Here is a 20,484-nt window from a genome sequence, read left to right as displayed (position 1 = left end):
AGGAGCTACAGAAGTTCATTTTGAAATAAGTCTCTGAAACGCTGACTTACATAATCTCTCACATCTCTTTGGGTAAAAGTTGAGATCATTTGGTCAGGTGATAAATATAAGTTGTTACCATGCAAGTCAGGATTCCCCATAAAAGAATCATTTCATGAAAAATGAAGAGGCTATCTCAAGAACAAGTTGTATGGGATATATTTAAGTCAAAAAAAAAAACAACTCCCTGGATAAAAGTCTTGAATTCAAATGCCATTACTTGTGACAAAAGCTCCACATCCGAAGCAGTGATGTAACACATAGATAACTAGGTGAAACTAAGTAGGTTAATGTGAGCACAGGGGTCATCTCAGAGCTTCTGTCTTAAAGGGGACAGGAAGAGAGATTTCCATTTCTTCTTTTTTGATAGACCATGAAAATGAAAATATTCAACTGATAAAAGGGCATAATATGACCTTTTTAAGGTAAATGTCAAACATGTCAGAGGTCTCTTCAGTTCCTACAGGAAAGAATGGCTGAAAGATTCAACCCATCATGTGATACTGTTGACCTATTAGAGTCAATTACAGCTTGATCTGTATTATTACATACTGCCAACTTCATTAGTTGTTGACATATATGCACCGAAATGTTGCCATTACTGCACTGATCTCAAGAATACAAATTAAAAACAGGCAGATCTAACTAGCTTTCTAGTTAGCACAAGAGTTCAACTCTTCAGATATAGACTGTCATGCTTGATGGGATTTATTAGCGTAGCTGGAATGTGTCTTTGGCTATTCAGACTGTTTGGATCAAACTGCCCGTTATTAAATCTAATTTTTTCCAGCTCCTGCGTAAACACTGTTGCATGTCACTTGGTAGATCTGCAGCTCATTGGCAGAGCGGTGAGCTAGCAGACGCAGCAGGTTCTACGACAAACCCTGATGACGACTACATCGATGCTGCAAAACTGCGAGAAGACATATGATTGGTCCTGTGTTTCAGAGAGGAAAAGCAGCCAGAGCCCAGAGCCCAGAGCCCAGAGCCCAGAGCCCAGAGCCCAGAGCCCAGAGCCCGGGCCTCCCAGCTGATCTCACTCCCACTCAAACTCCCGACTGCTGTCTGTCACTTTAATTCAACTTGACTTTCAATATTTCAACCAGTTCTTTCTGCTAACATGCTGTGCAGACAAAAACAGGAGACAGGGATCAAGTCTGAGTGATGCTATTTCAATTATAATACAAAAGTAAGTTCTATTACATCTGTTTATTCATGATAAAAACATGTGAGCATGCAGTGACAGCTCTGTGCCTGGTACAGTCTGTGAATAAAAGAATCACACCCAAAGGTGGTACTGAGTGCAACTAAGTGTACAACTAATGCATGACTGATGATAATGCAATGACAAGGCTGTGATGTGTTTACTGCTTCATTATTTGCATATGATTCCGCAACATCCCGTTGAAAGAGATAACCTGCGTTACACTAAGTGAGGAATCTGCCCACCTGCACCTGAACAATTGCACAACCGCCCGGCCCGTTGTGCACAGAAGCTGAGGCGACAGGTCAGCTGTTTGTAGAGGACGATGACGGGACAGATATCTGTACTGCAAATGAGACTGTATCACATCATCATAATGTAACTGCGCAAAATATGATTACATTGGTAACTGCATCCTGTTTTGTATCAAGTTAGTCATTATCTCTTATGACAGGCTGATAAGTTGAAAAGATTTGATGCGGGTCTCATCCCTGTCACACCCACTGCTTTCCAGCCTGATGCAGTTGAGTAACTCTAGGATTGGCGAAGCTCCAGCAGGCTGCGTGTACATCTAAGAAACAGATCTGCACAAATGACCTGCATTTACAAAGCGGTGACACAGATCAGTATGGTATCCAATCGTGCTGTCAGACTACAATTCCAGTTTAAACTGTATGATTCCTTAGTTTGTTTTTGGGTGGGAGAGTACAAGTTGTGACATGTCTGTTCATGTTTTATTCAACAAACCTAGTATCTCATTTTAAACTCTCTCACTCAAATATGAGCCCACAAGGCTGCACAAAAATCATTATCAAACATTTAATTTGCTTACACCATCTGCTGCTGTTGAACATACTGATTTTGATAAAATATGCCAAAAGTGTAAGATAAATTATGCACCTCTTCAAATTAAAACGAGTCAAGTAATTATATTTTGAGCCACAGTCATGGGGGTCTGGTTAAATCCACAAACAGACTTGGCAAAAGTCCACAGTGTGTGTGTGTGTGTGTGTGTGTGTGTGTGTGTGTGTGTGTGTGTGTGTGCAGCAGGTGGAAAAAGTTAGGGCTCAGCAAAGAGTGCTGCTGTTCAGGTAGCAGTGAGCAGTCTGTATGCATGACTGCGTAACAAAGCTGCTGCTGATGTAAGACAGCTGTTTCCAAAGATTCTCTATCAGTCTGCAGAGTGAGAGGAATTTGAAACGAGTGGAGTGGCCTTGCGGGGATGTGACAGCCAGATATCAGCCGGGGTTGTTATGTAACAGCAGGTTTTCGGCCACGTTCGCGCCGACTTCAAACACGCTCGTCGCTCTTTTGAACGAGGCCGGTCCGGCGACACGGTGGGAGTGCCGACGCAGAGGGCTCCGGCAAAAAAAAACAAAAAACACAAACAGGGTCATCCAGCTAAAAAGTTGAACCTGGTTCAACTTTTGCCAGATCACAACACAACATCATCTGGTAAGGTGCTGCTGTGGCCGGTCACATACATGCAACTGTGCAGTCAATGTAGATTACTTTGCAATATGAATGCCATATTTCTACTGCTGATTCAACGTCTCTGACCTGTTTTAACACAAGACTTTTTTTTTGGTGTAGGCGCCCACTTAGTGAATGGAAGACTTTTCCTCCTGTGCCAAATATTGATCATTATCTCTACATTGATGTTTCATCTTATACACCCCAGTCCATATTTTATGGCGCCACATTGTCTTCGCATCCTCTTCCTGATTTAGATGATTTCCTCCTTCAACATAAAGCCTTGAATCTCAAACTCAGGATATGACCGTTGACTTAAGGTGAAGGTTTACCTCGGTGCATCGGCCTGTTTTAACCCGCAGCAGCAACACGAATGAACACAAGTCCAAACATGCGTTATAGAAACTCATGCATGGCTCCAAAATCATAACAACATAAAGTTTGCCAAACACTTGGTCACAAGTCACACTGACTGAAAGCAACTCTCAAATACTAAAGTGGTGTTTCTGTTATTTTGTCCACCCTGTGGATTGGAAGAAGTGTAACAGCGGCTGTGTGTTCGCAGTGTGAGCAACACAATCAACAACTCACAATCAGTGCATTCAATTCCTACAGTGAGAATCCAAAGTGACTGTGTCAATGTGCAGACTGTGAACAGGCTTTTCATCCACTGAACTCTCTCTAAGCAGCAGCCAAACCAGCCCTCCATGTTTCCTGCTTTGCCAACCAGTCATTTAGCTTCTTAGACAATAGTTGTGCCTGACTATTTCAAAACGGGCTACAAGTTGACCAAGAGGCATTTAAAGCGGAAAATGAAAGTCTATTAGTTTTCCTTTTACTTTTTAATTTATGCTACATAAATATCCTGCTATTCAGAATGAACCACCACGGACATTCCCTTCTTATTACCCTCTTTGTGTAGTCTAACAGTGAGAAGTAGTGTGACGGCTATCATGAATGGGTCCGGCGTGCGTCAAGTAGTCCCATGTTGAAAGGGATATGAACTTTGCCCCTCCAATTCCTTGCATCTTGCCGCTATGTTGTTGTTTTCGTTCTTTAATGAGGCTGCGTTAGCCAGCATAGTTAGCCTAGCTTAAATAACTTAACAGAAAACTGCAGTTAATGCTGAGAATGTTTTGTTTGTGCAAAGACCACTTGTTTGTTAAGAAGCAGTAAATAAGCAATAACACGCATTCGTTCTCCTAACACATAAATATAATAACTAAAGCATAGTCAAAGGTTTCCATGAATAAAAAAGCTGATTTCTTAAGATAATGTTGTACAGATTGTAAAACCCTTAGAGGCAAAACTGTGATTTGTGATATCAGGCTGCATAAAAAACTGACTTGACTTGACTATGAGTCCACTGTTTTCCACAGAGGACAATATAACTGTAACATTATGGACATTCACCAAAGAAAAAAAGTGGAGGCTGTGATAAAATAACTTCAGATATTTTGGCAAATAAGACAGCAGACAGAGGGTTATAAACTGACCAGACTGACTGGCTAATATCTGCAAGCTAGTTAGCCAACATGTTAAGTAACACTGCAGTCCTGCTCCAGTTCTGACTTGACTATTTTCAAATGTTTCTCATGTTTTCTTAGATATTAGTTGAGTGAAAAAAGAAAACGGAATATATTTAAAGGAAATCTCTGCTTTATTCAGCTGCTATAAAGATAAACAGTCATTGAAACAGAGCTTCATGCCAGCCACGATCAACCAGAACAGACGCTCACAGTCTGAATGTGAAGCAGGGCATGTCTTACAAGCACACATCCTAACATAACCTGCTCAAATAAAGCTTACATAAAACGTCAAATGAGAAAAAGAGAGAAGCGGGCCAGAAGAGGAAGAAGATGCAGGAGCAAGGGTGAAAACGTGGGTCACATATAGTGCGGTTGAGTGTGTGTGTGTGTCAGAGCTGGCGATGACTCCTCACACAGATGACTACAAACTGTGATACAGGATGGAAGGAGAGCGACTGGTCATGTGATCACTGAATGATGGCAGTCAGAGTTGAAATGAGTGCGTAGCTCAGTCTCTTTGAGTGTGTGTGTGTGTGTGTGTGTGTGTGCGTGTGCGCGCGTGTCATGCTCTTGGTGCTAAACCAGACTGCAGCTTCTCGTTCGCAGGCTTCCAAACCACAGTGACACATCAGGCGGTTTCCACGGCGACTGCAGTAGTCGAGACAAAAGAGCTCTGAGCCTTGTGTGTGTATATGCAGGTTTATTTGTGTGTGTGTGTGTGTGTGTGTGTGTGTGTGTGTGTGTGTGTGTGTGTGTGTGCAGATCTGCAACTATGCACGAAACGAGCAAGAAAGTCTGGTCTGAAGCGAGCTGAGAGTGTTGAGATTGGAAGTTACTGATGAAACAATCTCTTACAAATTCTCTCCTCAAGTTTCATTCACAAAAGTTTTTTATGATGAAAACCTCCTTGAGTAACTTAATGCTGCAACAAAATGTGCTGTAAGTATTATGTTTATATATATATTGATACTACTAATGTCCATGTATCATTACAGGATCAGCTGCATTACAGGTTAATGTGATTAGAGTGCACTTGAGGTGAACTACAGTATCCGCATTGTGTTAAGATAACATCTCTAATGACATTTACAGAGATGAGGCCTTCTGGGTGACAACATACAAAACTATATGATGACATCATTGTATTCAGGCTCTACACCACACCCTCTGATAGTGCTCTCTCTGCTGTGTTTGCTATTACACACACACACACACACATTCATTTACACATGAATACACAGCCACTCACTTGCGCACTTTCTTATACACACACACGTGCAGGACAGTGTTGTTGAGTAATACGAAGGCATGTGAGTCACTCTGATTAAAAGCAGCGCAGCAGCTACAGGCCGAAGCCCCTCACTGGGTCCAATCCAACACAATATGGTTTTATGTCACTGAGCTCCTCAGAGCCGCACATCAGCACATCAATAAGTTAACACTTGACATTTCAGTCTGAATCTGGTGTCAGGCGACGTCAAAGATGATAATCCTACATAATTAAATGAACCAATGCATGTTAAAAACCAACTGGCTGAGCAAAGCTGCCATTTAGGAGCCAAATAGAGGGTGAAAAAAAAAAAACTCTCCATCTGGCAACCGCCGTCGCCCTGGAGACAATGTGGGACTTTTTCTTTGTGCAAAAGCTCTTCAGCAAACTCACATCCTTCCTGCAAAACTAATGCTCCCCCCCCCACCCGCCCCCCCCTTCTCCACCTCCCGAACCCCCAAAACAAAAACGAAAAGCCTTCCAGGAGAGGAAATGGCCTCAGAGAAGGGAGACAGCAGTCGCTAGACTTATTTAGTTTTAGGTGTTAAATTGCTTCGGTTCTACCTCGTATCGAAACGTCACAGACTGATGATTGATGACATGACTTTTATTTCTTCTCGTTCTTTTCATTTCGCCTCCGCAGCTACAGGTGGCTGTCTGCAAATGTCCTCTGCTTTAGTCTGAGCCGCCAAACACATTCAACAGAGTCGGGGGGGAGAGAACCTGCCAATGCTCACAGAACACAGACCATCTACTTTCCAGTCACTCTGCGTTTTGTACATTCACAATTGTACTTCCAGACAGAAAACAGACAGACCATGGCTTTGTTAAGACAGACCATGGCTTTGGTCATAAATAGCACAATCAGTATATTGCTTAGAATGACTTCGAACTGTAGACAATAAAACACAGTGCAATATTTATTTTCACTTGCACTGGTGTGAAGGACAACCACTGCCTCTCACCACAGGTAGTGAAATCGAAAAAATGCCAACAGTAACGGTGTCTTCGAAAAAGGCTAAAAATCATGAACAATAACTGTGACAAGCATGGCAAAATAATGAGCTTTTTGTTCATTAGCAACCAGGCTAACAAGCTTGCTAACTGCCACTCTGCAAGTTTGTTAGCTTGGACAACGTCAACTGCTCAATACACAGAAAACAGGAAGACATTCAGAGAGCTACTGTAACTGACTAGCGCTAACATGTTCACACTTGGCTAGTGTGTTAGCGGTTAACTCATCAGCCACAACAGCTCACCAACAAGCTTCCAGAACCACATATGTCACAGAGACGCCCTGATGAACTTCGCTGCACCGGGTCTTTAAGGTGCTATGTGTCAGTACCCGTTGCCCTGTCATCCTAAGAAAAGCGGGGAAACACTGATTTATATTTACAATACGATTTAAAGAGCAGACGAGCAATCGTGACAAAACTCGTGGAAAAAAAATCACCCTCCCGGCAGACACAAGAGTCACAATGACCAGCACAGTATATTTATATAGAGCCTGACTAACCATCAGCTCAGCACAGCTTCTGCCTGTCACAGACCAACTACTGTTTCCTTCTCACCCCTTTCTCCCATCATAGAGGCCAGCACAGTGTTTCCCCCCTATAATAATATAATAATGAACACCACCACTGAAATTTCACATTGTACATAATAATCATGAGGAATAACTGATATATATAATATATATATATATATAATAACTTTATTGACATGTTATTTTTGTTTCCAGTGAGATATTATTGAGTATATATAGTGACTTTGCTGCTCTGGCAACAACATTTAGTTATATTTAAAATATAAATCAATTCTAATCCAGTTCTGAATTAGGATTACTTCAGGACATAGTGTTAGTTTCACTTTTCTTCATGCTAATGTCTGAGTGTACTGTGAAAAACTATAACCTGCTCTGTTTTTTTATAAATATTGTAAGGTCCAATGCATAGTTTTTAGTCAAATAACATCAAATTGACACTCAGTGGACAACACACAGTAGATCTATTGTCAATACGAGTGTTCAGTTGCCAGAATGTGCTATTTAGGCTGGTGTGACATCCGTGAGTGACAAGACAAGAGTGACATAAATGGAGGGCAGGACTCATCAGTGGATGATAATCACATGATGAGGAAGGCACATGGCCTGCGTGCTGACATGATGCTGTCACAGATGATGTTGAGTCTTGTGGTTCTAGAGGAGCTTTAAATCGACAAGAGGATGATGAGCAGCCATGTTGAAAAAAAAAAAACTGTTAATTGTAAAACTGTAATTTTTTTTAATCACTGTGCACTAACAGCTTAAGACATCAGATTATGTCAGTGACAACTTACCAAAGCATATGACTGTCTGTCTCATTAAACTTATTAATACACGACTGACACAATGAAAGACAGGAAGTATGGTCTTAACGCAACCGGCTCCTGGAGAACAAGATGCAAATGAGGTTTCCGTGCACTACCCCAGAATACTGCAACAGGAAACATGATAGCTATGGGCTAATGCACTCAATCACGACTTATCTTCTGGCACCCAGGCCCTGGTCTTCACTCAGCAATACACTAAATCCCTCTAATCATTTCAACCAAACACTCTTCTTCTTTCCTTTGTTATCAGCGCTACTATATTCTAGTCTCAGATTGTACTTGGTTGCAAATTAACCCCAAAACTCTTTCTCCTACCACACCATTAATCAACCTCACACACATGGCCCGGAAATTACATCTTGTTACTTGGGCAACCAGTAGTCAAGACACAGACGTGTGCGTATCTCATAACCAAACAGGAACCAAACTAAATGACAGTGAAACAATTGAAGCAAGACAGCAGGGTTTGGGCTGAATCTATGGCTGACTGACTTTTTCTGGTCTATTCAAAATCCCTCCAAAATAAGTGGTTTACTGCAGACACACAAGCCCTGCTCACAAATGGAACACACAACACTGCTGGCTACATTTATCTGTTGAAGTGATGGCTTTTTGTCACTCAGACAGTGGTGTCTTTCACCTAAATGTCTGTTAGAGCTTTATTCAGAAATGTCAGGACCGTTACAGAAAGAGAAACCATGCTTGCTCAATATTTGGCACCTGGTGCTCCAGAGGGAGTGGTTTTACTGCTGTAGCGGTGGAGGTTTGAAGTCTCTCACAGGCTGAATCAGCTGTTGAGGCCTTATTTATTGACCGATGTGAGCACAAGTGACGCTCAGCCCCCTCCTCTCACAGTACCAACGCTAATAAAGTTTCTCATCATTTTGTTTTCCACAGGCCTGCAGTAGCCCACTTTAACAGATTGTCATCAGGACTTTTACGTGCTATAAAATTCAGACACAATATAATCATTTTAAATCGCCATCACAAGGAGGAGCATGTCTGAAAGGGGCTATATGTGAGTATGTGGAGCTCACATGACAACAAGCATGTTGTGATGTGACAACATTAAAACAGTACGCTGAGAATACAACCAAGTCAGCATTTTAAAGTATTGTTTGTATGTATGTCACACAGGAAAAGCTAAATGTCCAGGTTCAAAGTAATATCACATTTTGGTCCCTGCCTACAAGCAAAACCTGGGTTTACACAGTAATCTCAACCTTGAAACAGGAAAGAGCTCTCTTTGGGGGGGGGGGGGAGAGCAGCAAAGACAGTACCATAAATACAGTACAGTGTTATAGACATCAAACCAGGTCGGGACCAATGAGCATCTTTTCATCTGCATATTTAAACCAATCACAGGCTACACATGAGATTAGAGCGAGCACACAGTTGGTGTCTGGGAGGCAGATTTCCTTTCCTTTCTGAAGGACAGATTTGACCTGGAGGCTGTCTTAATAAAGATGAGACTTAATCTTCTACCACCAGACACTAAACCAGTGTTTTTCATGCATTTATTTAGCCACTGCAGAGACAATTAGTGGAAAATGACGGTCGAGGCCGAGAGAAATGTTAAAATTACAATTAGACTGAAATGTCAGGTTGATAGTAGACTTTAAAGAAAAGCTATCAGCCAGTTGAGAGTGAGGACAACCTTAAACAAGTTGAAGGAAGACTCCTTCTCCTTTTCAGTAACACTTAGCTAGCAGAGTCATCACACTGCAGAGCTTCTGTCACACCTCTGAATGAATGAATGAATGTAAACACAGTGACTGCACAGAGCAGAGTCTTGGTGAAATAACACTATAGGTTACCTGGATGGAACTCCATTTCTGTTAGTATATGTGTAGCAATAAGATACAGCGATCATGTCCAACACAAGCATTGTGGTGGTGTCATCAACAGGTTAAATCAGACAACTATAAATACAAACCTACGTAATAGATATCTGTGCTGTTGCTCCTGTTGAGAAAAGGCGGGTTTCATATTACATCAGCAGCTGTTTTTTCCATCCATACGCCGTCTATAGCTCAATAACACAAGTAGTATGAAACAAACAGGGTGATGCAGTGATGTATTTACTGCATGGTCAACCAGTTTAACACAACACACTCTACCAACGTTAAGCAGGTGTTCAGACCAAAAATCAGCCCTGCGTGGGATCATGTTGCTTCAGGTACCACTGAGACAATGAAATAAAATCCAGGAAGTCAAGTCTGAGGAACAGATCCATGAGTCTGAAAGCTTCTCATATTTTCCAAAACACCGCTCAGCGTTTTATAATCCTATGAGAAAGTATTTTACAACTCTGGAAAGTTATCACATCTTATCTTTCATAGGGACACTGGAGAGGTAAAAAAAAAAGTGGAAATATTCAGTTCATGTTGCAAAGTAATCTACCAGGAAGGTGCGATTACATTTACTTCATAGACCACCACCGGCACCTTGCCAGACGACGTTGTGTTGCCGTCTGGCAAAAGTTGAGTCGGGTTCAACTTTGTTGCGGGACGATCCTGCTTTTTTTTTTTTTTCTGGCGCAGCCCTCTGCGTGGGCACCCCTGCTACGTCGCTGGACCGGCCTCATGTAAATGAATGAGAGGGCTGCATTTTTTCCACTCAGAGCTTAAGTCGGCCTGAATGCTCCTAACAACACCCTATCTTCAAATCAAAACTGTTCCCGGACACGCTGGAATCACCCCTCGGGGATTTCAACGATTGCTCCCTTGAGCACCGACAGATTGACTGGGAGCAGCACTGACTCAGCCTTTGTCCCGAGAGGGGACCGAGAAAATTCTCTGAATTCCAGGAAAACCATCAAAGGACTGAGGAAGAGGGCATCCCTAACACCCCCTACTACACACACACACACACACACACACACACACACACACACACACTCACAAACATATACACAAAGTGACCATCCAATCACCATCATTCAGGTGAGTATTTTTGGTGTCTTTAATTGTATTCAACTTTAACAAAACAGCCTATAAAAGCCTTAAAAATGAGTCAGCGTATTAAGGTGGATTCATGTTAGATCTTAGATGCCCCCTGGGGTGCAGATCACATTTACTTAGCAACAGACGCACAAACATGCACAAAAAGTTGTCATACACACCCTCACATTACGATTTGAGTATACAGTATCTGACAGAAGAGTAAGTGTCTGCCAACAGAAGTGGTTTACAGGCCCTGTGTGTATGTAGAGATAACATGTGTGAGGAAGCATGTATCTACATCCCTACCCCCAGTGCACGCACACACACAGACACATACACACACACAAACACACACACACACACACACACACACACACACACACTCTCCTGTGTATCTGTGTAATAGGAATGAGGGAATGAGGGCAGCGTTGGGGCCCTGGGGCAACCGTCTCCCTCATGAATAACAAGCATTCAGCACAGCAGACAGACTGCTGTAATACAGCCACAAACACGCACACACACACACACACACACACACACACACACACACAGGACGAGGGCAACATCAAAACAATGATATGATGGAGGTTTTCACACTGACAGCTGTCCCGTGTGAATCTGCAAATAAGTTCCCTGTTCTTTTCTTTTCACTGTACAATTATGAAAGAGCCGATGTGGTTCTACTTGCCTTTACTAATGCAAAATATTAGCTTCTCAGTTTATCGTCAGTGGAAAATTTTTGTATCGTTTGGTGGTCTAAATGCTCAATTAAAAAGCTGAATGCAAAAAATCAAATCTAGGGTAATTATTAGCAATTTTTTGGTATGAAACTGCTCAAATTTAAAGCTACATAAAACATATCAGCACTAAATATTGCTGCTGCTAGATTCCTATTAGCATTGTTACTGGTTTACAAAAAAAAACATCTGTGCCTACTGGTCAGTATGCGACAAGCGCTCATCATCACAACCCGCAGCCCGCAGGGGGGTAAACGTTGCCGCGGTAACGCAGCAAACACACAGAGACAGCCACAAACGCGCAGGCAGCCATCTGAGTGGCAGACGGGTGACGGCGCACGCCAACACACACACACACACAAGCGTCAGCGCACCACAGCCACCACCGCGACCCAGCGTCACTCTGTCCCCCCTATGAAAGGCAGATTGTGGGGGCTATTTCTGGAGGGCCTGAAAGGCTGCAGGCCTGCTCTGGAGCAATGGAGGATGTGGCTGCCCACAGGCAGGCACTGCTGGCAGCATCACACACACTCCTCTCTCCTCCACTCACTCAGCCGCTTCATCTTGCTTTTAGTCTGAGAGGTTTCTATTTCCCCTGCGAGCTTTATGTAGTTTCATGCTGATCTTCGCTTGCATTCACACTCACACAGCTGAATGCACCTGCGAGTACCACATGAATTAGTCACCGCTTTGACACCAAAACAGAAATCCATACTTCAGAAGAAAAATCTTTTAACAAGTTTGGAAAAGTAGATACAACCGTCCCACAATCATGTGCTCATGTATGAGAATGAGCACGTAAAGTTAGTTTCATAATCACAAGTTGAGCTGACATTTTAAAACCTCCACAGAATTGAAGTTAGGTTAAAGTTCAACCAGCTCAGTGTTTGATATCCGGCCCTAACCGATGCAAAATGTCCCAGTCAAGCTGACAAAGCTGGCAGCAAAAGAGCAACAGAAGTGCTAATAGAGCTAACAAAGACAATCAACAGACGACAAAAATCACCAGCAGGAAAAAATTAATTCCCTACATGTGCTGGAGAAAGCTGCTGGTTTGCTGTCACTTTAATCTGCTAGATCTACCATGCTGTGTGTGTCCTGCGTAGTACGTAATTGCATCAGTCATCAAACCGCGACCTTTATGGTTACAGCATGTGAGGTACTTGTTGCTGTCATCCGGACAATTGAAACAAACCCAGCTAGCTACGTGGAGATTTAACGCGGGAGTGGAGAAAAAGACAGCAGTAGCTGTGGCACCACTGCTGCTGCTGCTGCCACAGCCACTGCTCAACACTGTCACTTCAGGTGCTCAAAGAACATGGCTGGAGGGTGTAAGGTTTTGTAGTGTGTGCGGTATTAATGCAAAGGAAAAGCAGAGAGGCAATTCCTTCGTTGTTGGCACTACAGTTATGAAATTGGAGAACATCTTGATACATGAGAGCTCAAAATGTCACCGTGAGTCTCCAGGACACAGTCTGTGCCCCTACCCCAATCAGTAAAGGCAAATTGCATAATCAAAAAGCTATTTATTATTTTTGGCTGGTAAAAAAAATCTGTCTGGCCGGTAAAAGTAACTTTTGGACCCTGACATGCAGTCTTAAACGTTGTTAGTGATGTCACATTTCATGACAACACTGCAGGATAGTAACAGAGACAACCTGAGTTTTGTAAACACGACTACACCCATGCACACTCAGTCCGTCCCGTGTGCTTCTCTGTGTGTCCTCGCTGACCTCTCGATCAGTGTGCCTACATGCGCTTTAGAAACCAGGTTACTCAGAGAAACTTTCCCTGCTTGCAGTCTTTGTCATGCACGTATATACTTGTGCCACATGGCCAAGAAACCAACATTTCTACCAAATCAAACCAGGTTTCTTTAATCTCCTACCTCCATTATAGAACCAAGGTTACTCGTCTACATGATGTTTATCAGCTTACTGGAGAAAGCTGACAGTAACTCGGTTACTTAAGTGCACGTAAATGTGCACTAAATGTTATGAATGATCCTGGCTTGACTGCAAGCTGTAGGTAGGTGAGCGTCTGTGTGTGTGTGTGTGTGTGTGTGTGTGTGTGTGGGCGAAGGGTGAAGAAGAGGCTGAGTTTCAGTGGAAGATCTGAGTGCCAGAGTTGTCACTCCAGCCTGAAAATAACCATTCTGCATTCTGTTTAGGCCGCCGCAGCAATGACCAACACCCTCAAACTGCACCGCCAGAGGCACACAGACGGAGCCACAATAGAGCCTGTATGTAAGCGTCTGTGTGTGTGTGTGTGTGTGTGTGTGTTTGTGTGCGCATGTGTGTCTCTTCACTGTTTTGAATGAGACCGTCTCTCACAGACGCACACACACACATACCCCCTTCCTGGTTTTCAGACACGCACAGGGGGACAATCTGGATTCTCGCTCTAAACACATGTCTCCCTTGGGTCGTCTCCCATTTCCTGTTTGGGCCTTGGACTGCCTGTCCAATTGGCTGCTGTGTCCTCAGCGCGGTGGAGGAACCGCTGTCAAAACACAGTGACATGCTGTGTGTGGGGTTTCTCAAAAGACCCTCGCGATGAGGACCACACCCCTGCAACTATGGACACTTCTCAACCCAAAGGCAGCCATCTTGGCTCTAAGTAAGACCCACTGCAAGCATAACTGAGCATCTAGGTTGAGCACAATGTGAGCAACCTGACACCTTAGAGACAAACGGAGAAGATGAAAGGAAGATTCTAGGCTCCGCCTCCAGGTTGGCGTCCGGTAGCCAAACCAAACTGTCACTGGTTGTTTGGAAATGAATCATAAAAAAAAAAACAGGTAAAACACTTCTGCCCCCAGGAAGTTCAGTTTATAAACACCCACAAGGTTTTTTTGCTTTTGACGGCGCTCTGAGAGGCAGATGAACAGCGATGATGTCAGCCCTGACAACCTGTCAGTGCCCACGCTTGCAAACATTCCACTGAGTGAGTGATAACCAGCAACCACTCACACACAAACACACACACACGTAGACAGGATGCATGTAATATTTAGACACAAGAGGAAACTCCACTGTGCTGCAGAATTCCTGGTATTCTTATGATCGAGGACCGCTCATTCTTGATTCGAAGCCAACTCTTTTATTTACAGTCACTTACTGCCCGTGGCAATACAGCTGGAAAAATTAAAATACAACCAAAATAATCGTGCACACGCAGAAATATTTGATACACTTGGAGCATCAGACTCATAATACAACCCACATGCTTGACATATTACTAATACTCCATTAGGTAATGGTTATTGATTGGTACGGAAGCTTTGAAGAGGAACATATCCATATACGTTACTAAAAATTTCTCCACATTTCGCTCTGTGATTTGATGATGTGTGAAGAACCAGAATAAGCTAAAAGAGGACAAGACAGTATCAAAAGCAAAGACGTGGAAGAAAAGTATTGATCAGACTCCAGAGGAAGTTAATGATGGCCTATCAGCGCATCAAATACTAATGGCGATGATGATGAGGATGGGAGTCAACTCGTGGCTGCTACTGGAGGTGTTTAGCACAACAAAATGCCTCCACCCAGAGACTTCAGCATGGTGTAAAGTTACTGTAAACAGCGTGGCAGCAGTAGTGGGGCAACGCTAACAATCATCATCACCCTTAAGTGTTTGGTTTTTACAAGCATGGGAGCCTTGATCCATTAAAGCCACCGTGGCTCTGATGTCTGGTTCCCAGATGCTTTTTACAGGCCTGTTCTGCTCTGCATTGCATTCAGGCAGGGTAGAACAGGAAGGGGAGTTTCTGCAGTGTTTGCAGTGTCCACGTTATAACATCCTGTATTTACCCCTTCAGGAAAAAAAATGCAAGATGCAAAATGTGCATTCAAGCAGTTAGAGAAGTGATGTAGGTTGCTCCAGCATCATCAAGATAAAAGCCAGTTCTCTGCCTGCTTTTAGCCGCAGAGGACTTGTCATGTTACAATTTGCCTCTTCTGAATAAATCATAAGCAAAAATCCACTCTGAATAAAAGACTCCACTACCACGTTACAAGCTGCATGCTTCCATCGGATAGGCGGGTTGAATATTTCATGATTAAACGGGCCATTATACTGCACAGATCTAGGCCAAGGCTCAGGCTGAAAGGAGGGGGGGTGGGGGCTCAGATAACGGTCCAAACCCCGTCCCAACAACACAAGGGAACAGAGCTCCGGTCCGAGGGGGCTCAGGGAGGGGCAAAGCCATTTGGGTTAATCCACACAAAACACAGACAAAGAAAAACAATCAGCAACTCTGAAGAGGAAAAGCATCGATTTCCAGTTTAAGAATCACGCTTTAAATCAAGTCCAAGCGGAAATCAGCGACTGTCCCAAGTTACTGCTGAGGACCCTGCAGCCACAACACTGACAACCCGCTGTGCAGCAGCCCTTCACTGAAGTTCTGCTTTAAAATGACACCTTCAATGCCGACAGCTGCACCTATTATTTGAGAGACAACTGGGGAAGATACAGCTGAAACGGGTGAATAAATCCGTCTTAGGGCACAGCCGACAAAACAGCCCGGCTAACGTTAGCTCCTGGCAAATAAAGTTTACTGTCAACAGAGCAACACAGTTTGCTTTGCCGGTGCTAAAAACATGGCTGGAAGATAAACGTTGTAGCGGAGTTGTGCATTTCAATGTGTCCCCCCGCCCCCCCGCTAAAGATGCGGGACACCAGCTGACAGGCTAGCATTTAAGTACACTAATCCCGTGAGGCCTCCGCGTCCCCGGCCTAAAGTTGACTGCACACTTCCCGCTGACAGCGGATAGAGCCGGCCAGCTGTGAGCGGCGGTCCGGCCCGTCCCCGCCTCCCTCCCTGCCTCCTGTTTACCCGGAGCTAATAATACGCCGTTACAGCTAGCAGGGCAGGCTAACTGAAGCACCCACCTCGCTTGTCGAGGTCGTAACCGACCACTACAAAGTAGTCGGCGAGCCTGGCCATCTTTGGAGCTCACGGCGACAGGCCTTTCTCGCTAATTCCTCTTCTCTTTCTGCCGTCAATAGTCCATTTACGTCCTGCCGGCGATTGATACATCACGGGCGACTGTAGCATCCTTCCAGCTGCACCCCGCCGCCATACTGTCAGTCTGCCTTGCCCTGACAGCGGAGAGCCGCGAGTCTGCGCAGTGAGGGACTTCCAGGGAGGGGCTGCGCGGCAGGAATGTCCCATGTGAGGAGCCAAACCAGCTCAGGGGCCAAAAGTCTGACCAAAACCTATAATAAACCCAGTGAAGTTGCAACATTGCCGTCCTTTGAGGGGTGAAAGGTGGTGACGATTCTAGCTGCTCAAAACTGAAGAGCACCCACCAAAATCCAGTGGGAATGCTTTCTTTTAAAATGGAGATCCAAGAGCAATATTTTTCCCTCTGGGGGCCAAGAATTGCTTTTTATGCCTTCCACTATCATTAGAGAGCATACTGTAAATGACAAAAGAATATGTACTACTTAATATGTAAGTAGTACTGAAATGATTACTGCTTGACAGAAAATAAATTAGGATCTATTTTTGATGATCTATTCATTGTTTAAGTCATTTTTCAGCTTCGCCTTTGTGATGATTGGCTGCTTTTCTTTATCTTATGTAATAGTAAACTGAGTATCTTTGGGTTTTACACTGCTTATTGGACAAAACAAGTGATTTCAAGACATCACCTCAGGCTTTAGGAAACTGTCACTGTAAAAAATTGTGATTTTTCAGTATTTTCAGGCATTTTATAAAGCAAATAATTTATTGGCAAGTTATGAAGTTATCAGCAGATTAATCGATATTGAAAATAATCATTCGTTGCAGCTCTATGAACGAGGCTGTTAGCCCTTTCAGGTTAGGCCCATGGTTTCCAACCTTTTTATGACCCTTTAAAGTGAAGCAGTGTCTACTCATGACCCCGTGTCTTTGATTGTGTATAAGCAGTTCAACCAAAGAGTGATGTTCCCTTATCATGTTGTTTTATTTGAACATTTTTTATGCTTAAATAGGTAAAACTATCCAGTTTTTCACAATGAATAAGCAAAAATCTGAGATAACAATTAATTTGTGTTGCAGAAATGTTTTTTTCAATAGTTCCCATCATATAAATCACCTTGTGACCCCTTAGATTTACAGTATCTTGCAACCCCTTGGCAACCATGAGGTCGTAAACTCTTAACTTATAGGGGAAACCTATGGCCGGTGCAGGGCCATTGAAAGTCTGACCACAAACTACACCAGTCTCAATGGGCTCCCAATAGATTATCTCAGAAGGATGTTTGTTCTGCAGTAGCATGTAGAACAAACACATCCAAATAATGGTATGGCATGGACATACAACCCCTGCCATGCACAGTGGGTGTCCTTGTTTAGAAAAATGATTCTGGATGGGATGAATGATCTGTTTGTCCACTGTGTTTTAGAGAAGGGAGTTCTGAACCCACAGTTTGTATTGGTTGTTTAGTAGGTGGGTGAAGTCATCTATGCTTGTTTGGCATTTTGTGGGGGAAAGATGTGTTTTAGCACTCATAGTTTTATTCATTTTGTTGTAGGCTATTTGTGTATAGAGAGTGAGATACCACCCTCTGCTCTACCCATGGCTACTAGCATTATTTAGATCTATGTGTGAACTGCTGGTAGACTATGAAAATTGACATGAATATGAACGTGTCATAAAAAGTATTTCATTTCAATCCATGGTTAGTATACAAATGAAATACAGTATCTCTCTACCTTCCAACCAGTCTGGCAATCTAGCTAACGTTAGCTACCTAGCTATCCATCTAGCTTTCTAGCTATCTTGTTGCTTTATATTAGCAAAAGTTCAAAAGTCTGAAAGCCTTTCACTATTACTTTCACTGTTACTCAACTTGAAAAATGATTTAATTTCAATTCATGTCACAGTATACAAATGAAATATGGTGTCTCTCTACGTTACAAGCAGTCTAGCGATCCAGTCATCTAACGTTAGCTACCTTGCTATCCATCTGGCTGTCTAGCTATCTTGTCAACTTATATTACCAAAAGTTCAAAAGTCTGAAAGCCGCTTACTTTCACTATTATTCAACTTGAAAAATGATTTAATTTCAATCCATAGCACAGTATACAAATTAAATATGGCATCTCTCTACCTTCTAAGTCTGGGAATCCAGTTATCCAGGTATCTTCTTACCTTACATTACCAATAGTTGAAAAGTTTGAAAGCCCCCAACTTTCACTATTATTCAAACAGAAAACATTATTTTTACCAGGACATGGATCATTTCTGTGAATTGTTGCATTTGTTATTTGTGCAGGTATTATGAATGTTTGGACTCCAGTTGGGTTTAAGTCTGTGAAAGTTCAACCATAATATATCGCTTTGCTTTGTAGCCAAGACTTAAATGCAAAATCCAACACTAAGGTGGATCATGCAGCTCTGTTGAACTTTTTCTTGGGAATTAGCTGACTGAATGATGTGCTGGAAACATTTAGTCATTTAAAAGGAATAGTTAAGGCCAAAATTAAAATTCAGCCATTAATTGAGTACTCGGTCCTGGGTTTTATAGACATCCAAACACACAGCCACAGCTCCATCTCCTTGCCAAACCACTTTAGTTAATAGGGACATCCTTTTACAGTCAAGAAACATAAAATGTCAGTGAGATAGATTTCACGGAACTGCTTGTAGAGCACTAATCCAAGTTTCTGTAGCCAAACCATTCCCCAAACTCCAACATTCATCTTTTTTGATCTCAGATATTTTTCCCTCTGACAATCCTCCTTCTTGTTACACCTTTCAGTTGCAAACATAGAATCCTGAGGGAAATATAAAAGATAATCAGATACATATTAAACTTCTGGCTGTGGAGCGACTTAAAAATGCTAAGTAAGGCTACAGAAAACCTTGGCATGATGCTGTAGTGTCACTTTTGATAGGCAGATAACATGTCAGTGGGATGTGAGGAAGGCCTGTTGGCCCATATCCGTGTGGCCTGTCCTTGGCTGTCACCACTGTAACAGCCTTAATTCCAACACTTCCTGCGCTGTGACCTTTGACCTAAAGTCCGTATCACTCACTGGTTAAAAACAATCCTGATCCTGAGATGTCACATTTTTCTTTAAGAGCTTTGTTTTCCCAACAGTCAGCGACAACTGCTCTCCCTCTTTTCTCACACAGTTATCTAAGACTCAGGCCCGGATGAGCGGAGGACAGCGCTACTCTTTGATAAACACGGCTTCTGACAACCAAAGCTATGTTAACAAGAGATAACATGCATCTCAAGCCGGGTTTGTGGATACTATTTTCAGGGAGTGAAACTGAGGTCAACGCTGTGGTTTTGATTCTTACAGTTGACAATAACTGTATCTCAACCTTGAATCACTCTTGACAAGCTGCCAGAGAGACAGACAGCGGGTGAGAGAGAGAGAGACAAGAGCAACACAGTCTCTACCAGCCTCTCCCCTCAGGACAAGGATACACACAGTAATGAAGTTGTCTTTCTTAGACAAACTTGAACTTTGGAAATGCCTACATGCTTAAATACCAATGTTGCCTTGTGTGTTAAATATCAATGTTGCATTGTGCATTCAAGTGTTTTTAGCTGGAAACACGTCACTCTTGTTCCTCTTTTATGAGCTAAGGGATGACGCACATAGATATGTTGCATTTCTGTCAGATGCTGAGGCAATATACAGCAGTGGAATGAATGAATGAGAGTAAATGTAATTCCAGGTTAAATCAAAACACCGAACACATTGAAAAAGTAACTAAGTACAGTATTTTGACAAGTGTTTATTGTTGGATCTAAATCTATCTATCTATCTAAAACTAATCACTTGATGCTGATGAACAAACAAACTGCTGAAAACATAACCTTCAACATTATGATGTTAATAATTCAATCATTTTCATGGGGGGCAGGACTATTTCTTAGCTGAGAGCAGTAATTTTGGAGGCTCCAT

At 42.8% G+C, this 20,484-nt stretch overlaps 1 protein-coding gene across 7 annotated transcripts in view; it reads right to left on the bottom strand.

Moving 5' to 3' along the window:
• sbf1 (SET binding factor 1) overlaps nucleotides 1-16,847 on the bottom strand; it is a 63,463-nt gene extending 46,616 nt beyond the window's left edge. For 5 of the 7 annotated variants that reach the window (XM_067581590.1, XM_067581593.1, XM_067581592.1 and 2 more), the window contains exon 1: nucleotides 16,461-16,847. In XM_067581590.1, coding sequence (XP_067437691.1) covers nucleotides 16,461-16,515 — 55 coding nt within the window. In that variant the 5' untranslated portion in view covers nucleotides 16,516-16,847. The remainder of the gene's footprint in view (nucleotides 1-16,460) is intronic. The other 2 variants (XM_067581595.1, XM_067581596.1) reach the window with 1 other exon arrangement.
• Nucleotides 16,848-20,484: the final 3,637 nt, after the last annotated feature.

The sequence above is a fragment of the Thunnus thynnus genome, chromosome 23, assembly GCF_963924715.1.
Source record: "Thunnus thynnus chromosome 23, fThuThy2.1, whole genome shotgun sequence".
Classification (NCBI taxonomy): domain Eukaryota; kingdom Metazoa; phylum Chordata; class Actinopteri; order Scombriformes; family Scombridae; genus Thunnus; species Thunnus thynnus.
The sequence above is the reverse complement of the archived record's forward strand: the minus strand, read 5'-3'. Positions and strand labels throughout refer to the sequence as shown.